The sequence below is a fragment of the Lactuca sativa genome, chromosome 4, assembly GCF_002870075.4.
Source record: "Lactuca sativa cultivar Salinas chromosome 4, Lsat_Salinas_v11, whole genome shotgun sequence".
Taxonomy (NCBI): domain Eukaryota; kingdom Viridiplantae; phylum Streptophyta; class Magnoliopsida; order Asterales; family Asteraceae; genus Lactuca; species Lactuca sativa.
Genome location: NC_056626.2, coordinates 249068633 through 249077562, shown reverse-complemented (window position 1 = coordinate 249077562; position 8930 = coordinate 249068633). Strand labels below are relative to the sequence as shown.

The window sequence follows — 8930 nt, the reverse complement described above, 5'->3', positions numbered from 1 at the left end:
ACCTCTCTCCTCTTCATCCTCTTGCTTATGGTGTTTGTGAGCCATTAGAGGAGTGACACTTGTGACTCTAAGGTTTTGTTTGTTTTTTATTAAAAACCTCTTCAAACCTCTTCGTGCTGCGCGACGCAGCACACGCGCAACAATTTCTTTCCCGCAGCTGTTTGTTTTTTCGCACCCTTCAAAATTAAAAACCTCTTCCCGTCCTCTGCTTGGGACAGCACTTGAAAATTGTTTCTAACCTCTTCAAAACTAAACCCTAAAAAAAAGCGGCCACCTCCATTCTTCCAGCAAGTCGATCGTGAGCTACCTTCTCTCGACATCGCGTCTTCTCAGACCAGTGATCACCGGCGCAGCGACCACCCACCGACGCAGCCCCCACCGGCCTCTCCTCTTTCGTCGGTCGTCCTTCCAAGTTATTTTTCTTGTTCTTTTTTTTCCGTTTTTGGCTGCTGAAAGCAGCGATTGTCTTGAATGATTTTTGGCTCCGTTTTTGGCTCCTGAATCAATGAACGATTTTTGGTTCCTGAATCAATGAACGGTTTTTGTTGTGCAACTTCATTGGTGTTTTACTTCATTGTTCATGCTTCAACTTAATTGTTTGATTTTTGTTGTTGAATCTTTGATTTTGCTTGTTGGTGCTAATCTTATCAAATAGTTCATGCCTTATATCAAATAGTTGTTCTTGAATCTTTGTTCTTGCCCCAATTTCTTCAATTTGTGCTTAAAATGTCATATGTTGTTGCTTAATTGTAATGAAATATTGCTGAATTGTCACTAATTATTGCTGAAATGTCACAAATTGTTGCTAAATTGTCACAAATTGTTGCTGAAATGTCACAAATTGTTGCTGAAATGTCATGAAATGTTGTTCAAATGTCATAAAATGTTGCTAAAGTGTCATAATTGTTGCTGAAATATGAATAATCTTTGTTGAAATTGATTATGTTCATCATTACAAGTTGTAATTATGCTGAAAGTTGTTGGTATAAGGTTATGTGTGCTAAAGTATGTATTTCATATGGTTTTTTTTTATTAGCAATGGCAGATAAACCTACATGGACCAATGACCAAACAAAATTCTTATTGAACACTTGCATTGAAGAAGTACAAAATGTGGGTAGAAAAGGTTTGAGTTTGCACAAAAATTCATGGAACAAGTTAGGAACAACTATTAAGGAAAAGTTTGGTGTGGATTTGACTCAAAGACAATTGAAAAACGCCTATGACAACCTTAAAGCCAAATACACGGGATGGTTATACTTGAAAAACAAAACTGGCAACCTTTACAATCCTCAAACAAACACTTTTAACCTAACAAATAAGGAGTGGGAGGACTTTAAAAAGGTATATATATATATATATATATATATATATATATATATACACACACACACATATTAATATGTATTCTGTTTATATAGTTGTCATTTATTCTTATACTACTTTTGTTACATTGATTGGGTTTAGGGACATCCGAAAGCCGCTTCTTTGAAAACTGTCCCATTGTTGTTTCCAGAGCTTTGTGCAGAACTCTTTGATGGAAATAGTGCCTCTGGTAATCTCAGCTATACCACATCCCAAACACCATCGGGACATGGATCATCTTCTTTCCATGTCACACCACTACAACTTATGGACACCCCTTCTGTTAACATAGATGAGGATGATTTCTTTTCCAATCATACCACTCAGCCACCACCTTCTGCTGCTTCACCTTCTTGTAACCCCCAACAAAAGAGCTAAACCCTCAACTCCTAGACCTCGAGCTAGTGCCTCACCTGAGCCACCTTCTAGTGCCTCCCCTAAAGCTTCTATTACTACTGATGATTTAGCATTGGAGATGCAGCAAGCTCTACGACATTTGACTCGAGGGCCAACAATTCCCCAATGTTTAGAGAAGCTAGAGTTACTCGAGTTAGGCCCGGTTGACCCTCTATAATTTGCTGCTTATCATATTTTTAGAGGGACCATGAATATGAGAGAGATGTGGGTAAATTTGCCTAATGATCCACAAATATTAAGAGGGTGGATCGAGATGACAACTACAAGTTTAGGAGTATTGAAGGATGGAAAGATTGTCCATTAAGTTTACATATTTGAATTTGAACTATGTGGTTATGTTTTTTGGTTATTTGGTACTTGGATGTTATTTGTAGTATGTGGTTATTTGGTACTTGAATGTTATTTGTAGTATTTGGAATTTGAACTATGTGATTATGTATTTTGGTTATTTGGTTATGTTATTTGGTACTTGAGTTTTATATTTTTTTTATTTGGAACTTGAACTATGTGATTATATATTTTGGTTATTTGGTACTTGAGTTTTATATTTGGTACTTGTGTTGATTAATAGGTTCCTAATGGATCACGACAAAAAGATACTACTCATAATTCTAATGTGCTTGTACGTCCGCTACTTTTGGAAAAGGGGTGTAAAACGAGTGCGGGACAATGATTCGGAAATAACGGGACATGAATTTACATTAGAGTCACTTCACTGTAATCCTCTACAATGTGTTGAAGTGCTATGCATGTCCCGTGAATCATTTGTCCGACTATGTGCTCATTTTAGAGTAAACTACGCGTTAAATGATAGCAAACATGTGTCGGTTGAGGAGAAGATGACTATGTTTTTGATGATGATCGGTCATAACCAACGTTATGTGATTATCAAGCGGAGATTTCAACACTCAAATCAAACAGTTCATAAGTTTTTTCATGAAGTGTTGGACAAAATGCTGCTTTTCGCACATGAAATTATAGTGCCAACTTCTTTTAATCCAAATCCAAACATTCCAGGACATAATAGGAGGCTACGACGGGTGTTCAAGGGAGCAGTTGGTGCACTTGATGGCACCTTGATACATGTTGTTGTCCCTGCAAACAAACGGGATTTATATAGAAGTAGGGGAAAAGGTGATTGTTACCAAAACGTATTGGCAATATGTGACTTCAACATGATGTTTACGTTTGTTGTGGCCGGTTGGGAAGGGATAGCACACAATTCTAGAATTTTATTAGAAGCATTAGCAAATCCACATGCACCATTCCCGCTTCCACCACCAGGTAAATTTATGGTTATTGAAATAGTTTTATCTTAGCTTGAAAAAATAAATGACTTTTTTTTTACAGATAAATCTTATCTTTGTGATGCCGCTTATGCAAACATTCGAGGTTTTATGGCACCGTACCGTAATGTGAGGTATTGGCTTGGAGATTTCCGTCGAAGACGTGCATTAACGAATAAAGAAAAATTTAACCATGCACACGCAAAACTTCGGAATGTCATTGAGTGTGCTTTTGGTGTCTTGAAAGCACGATTCCCTATATTGAAGAGGATGGCACCATTCTCATTGGTTACACAACAAAACATTACCCTAGCATGCTTTGCGCTTCATAATTTTATAAGAAGAGAGGGACTACGTGATGAGTTTTTTGCACGATATGACGAACCAAATGTCTCGGTTCGGAATAACAATGCAGGCGTTGATAATGATGAAGATGAGATTCCAACACATGGTACTACAGCAGATCGTGAATATATGACTCAGTTAAGAGATGAAATTGCCGAACAATTGATGCAAAATATGGAATGAAAATTATTAAAGTTTGGTTGTATGAATTTTATTTAAAAATGTTATTGTAAGACTAATTTGGTTGTTTGAATTTTATTTCAATGTTTTAAGATTACGATTATTAAATTTTTGGTATTAAAAAACTATTATCGGTTTATTAAATTATTTTATTTTAATTTTTTTTAATATCTGCAGCAGTCTACAGCCGTTAAAAAAACAAACATGCTTCTCATTACAGTCTACAACACTTTGGTCCACCTCTTCTGCTGCAGAGGGATGCAGAGGTGGTCCGCAGACTTCAGACAGTTTCACTTCGGAAAAACAAACAGCACCTAAGCCTTACAAAGTCAATTCAAGGAGGAATTGGGATTGTTATTGCTACATAACAATCAAGGTAATATCATAAACCTAATTATATGTTAATATTGATTCCCATATGCTAGAATTAGGGTTTATAGTCTTGGATTCAAAGCATGTACAATAGAGAAACCTAGATCCAAGCATTAGGGTTTGTATGAGCACATAGGATGTCTTATGACCAAAACCCATCATAAGTTTGCTTAAATGAGGCCGGATCTAGAAGTTGAAGTAGTGGCTTAACCGATTAAGACCAAAAATGAAGTGTGTCTGGATCTGACTGTTACGCTGGGCGTAACTCCCAGTACGTGCAGCGTACTGGGTGGAGACCCCGTCTATTGAGTTGGCGATGTACGCCCCGCGTACATCAGTCTGTACGCCCCGCGTACTGAAGATGTTGACTTTTGCTGACTTTTAGGGTTTTGGTCAACATGTGGACTTTGAGTCAAGGGAGGGTAAAATGGTCTTTTACCCCTCTGAGGAATGTTAATAAGAGGTAAAGTCTAGTGGTGGAGGTCTATATTAATTGAAATAATATTCTTATGATTAGGCGAGGTTGAGTCTTTGTTTGGGATTCGGAGATAGCGAGCACGTGAGATTCTAGACTTTCCGCGAGGTGAGTCTTCTCACTATACGTTACCTTGAGTGGTATTCTAAGTTGACCAGAGGGTCTTAGGCGCTATATATGAGTTTATGTGTTATATTAGAGATTTCATGCTATGTGTTATTTGTATGTTGTATGATTATATAGACTGGACCGGAGGGTCCAACGATTTAGACCGGGCCAGAGGGCCCAATGAGCTATGACTGGACCGGAGGGTCTGACGAGCTACGGGACTGGAGGTTCCCGCTGAGACATCTTGACCGGAGGGTCGGGTTTAGCCTCGAGTGGCGTAGTTGTGGTATGTGGTATTTTTGGGAACTCACTAAGCATTTATGCTTACAGTTGTTGTGTTTGATGTCTCAGGTACCAGCGAGGACCGTGGGAAGGCGACGACCTGACTCGTACACACTCACACCAATGGAGTTCACATTAGAGAGATCTTGGGATTTGTTTTGAACACACTGTTGTTTTGGATTTGAGATTATGATATGATATACATTTTGTGGTTTAAAAATTAAAAATTAAATTGGAAATTTTACGTTGTTACAAGTTGGTATCAGAGCCTTGGTTTGAGGGATTCGGATGCACCTTCGGGCGTATCTGAACTCAAACCGAGGATTTGAGAAATTTTACAACCAAAACTGCAAATTTTCTAAAAAGAAAAAGAAGTTTTGGAAACTAGCAGAGTGGATGGTGTGTACGGTCAGCCAGCGCCCGAACAGTGAATCCCCAAAATACCCTTACATTATATGTTATGAGTTATGAGATATTATGTTATGCATGTTAGAGAGGCTAGGTACTCCTATGAGGACTAGAGTGGCCTGATTTGTGATGCCTTAGCCTAGGAGATTACTGCTGCTATGGGATACTTTGAGAGTGAGTACGTAGCAGTGAGGTGCTCATGAGAGGTCTACTGAGGGTAGCCAGTGCATAGCGACAGTAGAGTATTTACGACTTGGGATCCTAGGAGGAGGACTTGGGTTGTATATTGATTCGATGTGGACAATAGTATTGGGCCCGTACTATTGAAAACACCAAATTGGTGCGCAGTCCAAGTAAGAATCCTTGGGGTACCAGAAGTGAGGATGATTGAGTTATCAAGTGTGAGTATACTCGAGAGTGTCCCTAATATTTCTTATGTTGTATTTCAGAGGTTGATCATGGTCGGGACACGCCATACCACCGAGAGCAGTGGGGTGAGTGATGAGGAGATCCGTCGGATCATCCATGAGGAGGTGGCTGCTGCCATTAGAGGCGAGATTCCAGAGATGTTTGGGTCTATTAAGAACACACTGTCACATCCCCAAACCTGAACGGCGGAAACATTCGGGGGCGGATGACTTCATGTGGTAACGTAACAAATGAATACATAGTAAAGAAAGCAATACAACCATCATATATATAATTGAAAGTTTACATTTGTCAAAAGTTACATGTTCAAAACCATTTACAATATGATGTCTAAATACGAGATTAAACTGGCGCCGCAGCATCCCTTCATCAAAAGCATAATGAATACCTGAAATTACTGATTTCCTGGGCATACAAGTAATTTTGAAAGAGTAGATCAGCATTTAAGCTGGTGAGTTTCATAAGTATTTAAGTGACAATGTTTGTATGAAATGAAATGTTCTGTCTTTGTTTGTTTGTGTTTAGAAAATCCTATATTTTCTACTAGTATGAAAGTAGCCTTCACTCAAGACCAATGTTTGTTTCTAAAAATGTATGTAAGTGTAAAATAACCAATGTGTTTGAAAACCTTGTAAATCAATGCATTTTTAATACCCCATGTGAGTTTTATAACCATACTATTGACTCGGAATGCCTATACACAACGTTCTTCAGGTGTTGGAATGTTATGACGTTTGTCACCCCAAACGGTGGACTGCAGCTAACAGTCAGGGCGCGGGTTGTCAAGCCCGTATAGATCTATACACAAACACCATGCTCCCCCTCCAAGGGATTCTGGTATATAATACAGGACTTCAAATGTGTACTCGAACGTACATGAAGTTAGTGTCTCACAAAACCGTGGTATAAAAACAGATCTACTTGTTAAAATGTTACCTTTGTTCTTGTATACGAAAGTGACTTCTTGAAATTCATGTTTCTAGTACATAAGAGTTAGAAATTTGTTCGTAAAACTATACCTATTATAGTTTTCTAAAAGTGTGTCTCGTTTGTTTAGAAATACCTAGAAAAAGGAATCATTTGTTATGAAAGCATAGATTTTTGGTGTAGAGTCCAAGATAGACAAGTATACATATAATCTAAGAAAAGTTTAGTTTATGCATGCATTACGACAATTTATATTTCAAAAGATAGAATGCTATTTTAACATATGTTACATATATGAAAGTTCCTTATAAAGTTAGTAAATCGCATGTGATTTGGATATATAACAGCATATAAAAGAGTTCTTTATGTAACACACGATAATACTCGTGTGTTTTACTTGTAATCCCCCCCTTCAAAGCATGTAAAAGAATTTATAGAACATTTAAAAGATAAATTAAGGGGTATGAACTCACTTGAAAGTTTGAAGATAGTGAGATGGAAAACCGGGCAGAGTTTCGTCTCGGGAAACGGATTTTTCTTGGGATTCTCGGGAATCTCGGGAGTAAAATCGACCCTCAGGACTTGAGCAAAAAGACCAGAGCTTCGGGTTTGAACGGGCACGGAAAACGAGGGAATATCGTGAGAGAAAGGAGAGAAATGAGCCTCTTTTTCGGAAGCCTTCGCATGCTATTTATAGGGGGATCTGAGAAGCCTCGTACGCGGGGCGTACGCTCGTACGCAACGCGTACGCGTACGTCATGCATGACCGAAGCCTCGACTGCCTCGGCTTCGGATGGGACGGATCAGTCTGGCGAGTCGGATGGGACGGCGGGTCGGACAGGTCGGTCGGACGGGTCGGTAGCCTCGCATAGGGCGACGTGGATGATCAGAGGCCAAGGCCCTCGGGTACGCAGGGCGTACAGGGGTACGCAGCGCGTACCTCGGATGAGGACGCTGACTCCTCTTCGGATAATGCTTGATTTTTGAATTAAATAAATATATAATTTATTTAATAAACTTCAAAATTTCATATCTTCTTCATACGAACTCCGTTTTCGATGATCTTTATATCCCCGCGTAGGTGAGACTATGCTCTACAACTTTCGTTTAGACTCCGTTGGCAAATTCCGAAATTATTTTTATTATTTATTTTATAACTCATCGTGTTTAAGGAATTTCTTCAAAAATTTATAACTTATTTATCTGACGTCGGTTTTTGCCAGACTTTTTACCGCTGAAATACCATTGTCGAGACCTTCGATTCTCGTTTAGGTCATTCCGGCCAAAAGTCGCTCGATCTCCGATTCGAGTTTTTAGCTGTCTGTTGCTAAGCTGAACTTGGAAAAATCATAACTTCAATATACGAAGTCGGATTTGGGCGTTCTTTTTACGCACGATCATGGTTTAAAGACATTTAAACATAGAAGGAATTTAAATGGAACTATTTGGACATTTTATTATGAAAGTTAAATTTTATTACTCAAAAGTGGTTACAATACTTGACCTTTTAGGTCATTACAAAGAGTTGAAATATCGGGTTGTCACATCATCCCCCCCGTTAGAGAGAATTTCATCCCGAAATTTAAAGTAGTAAAGATACTAGTGAACATGAAAGAGATGAGGGTACTTTTGTTTCATCTGATCTTCGCGTTCCCATGTGAATTCAGGTCCCCGCTTGGCGTTCCAGCGAACCTTCACGATGGGTATGCAACTTTGTTTTGTTTGTTTGACCTCTCGGTCCATGATTTCTACTAGTTCTTCCACAAAGTCGAGGCTCTCGTTGATCTCCATCTCGTCGAGTGGAATAACAAGAGTCTCGTCGGACAGACACTTTTTCAAGTTTGAGACGTGGAAGGTTGGATGGATGTTACTAAGTTCGCGCGGTAGGTTAAGCCTGTAAGCCACAGGGCCGATTCTGGCAAGAATCTCGAAAGGCCCTATGTATCTTGGATTTAGTTTCCCACGCTTTCCAAAGCGTATTAAACCCTTCCACGGTGAGACCTTTAATAAGATGTGGTCTCCTACCTGGAATTCCAAAGGTTTCCTCCTTTGGTTAGCGTAGCTTTTCTGTCGGTCTCTAGAGGCTTTCAATCGTTCACGAATCTGAACGATCTTCTCTGTCGTTTCTCGTATGATTTCTGGATCGGTGAGAGTGCTTTCAGGAACCCTTCCTCTAGCTAATTGGGTATCGCCAACTTCAGTCCAACACAGAGGGGATCTGCACTTTCGACCATAGAGGGCTTTAAACGGAGCAGACTTTATGCTTGTATGATAACTATTGTTGTATGAAAATTCGACAAGGGGTAAATGCATATCCCATGCCTTTCCAAACTCAA

At 39.2% G+C, this 8930-nt stretch overlaps 2 protein-coding genes across 2 annotated transcripts; both read left to right on the top strand.

Moving 5' to 3' along the window:
- Window positions 1-1038: 1038 nt before the first annotated feature.
- On the top strand, window positions 1039-1743 carry LOC128133608 (uncharacterized). The gene is made up of 2 exons (XM_052771112.1): window positions 1039-1344; window positions 1468-1743. Exons 1-2 carry the CDS (start codon window positions 1039-1041, stop codon window positions 1741-1743), a joined length of 582 nt encoding a protein of 193 aa, XP_052627072.1.
- Window positions 1744-2396: 653 nt separating this feature from the next.
- Window positions 2397-3596, top strand: LOC111904338 (uncharacterized). Its single transcript, XM_023900103.3, has 2 exons — window positions 2397-3066; window positions 3133-3596. The coding sequence occupies exons 1-2, from the start codon at window positions 2397-2399 to the stop codon at window positions 3594-3596; spliced, it is 1134 nt and encodes a 377-aa protein (XP_023755871.3).
- Window positions 3597-8930: the final 5334 nt, after the last annotated feature.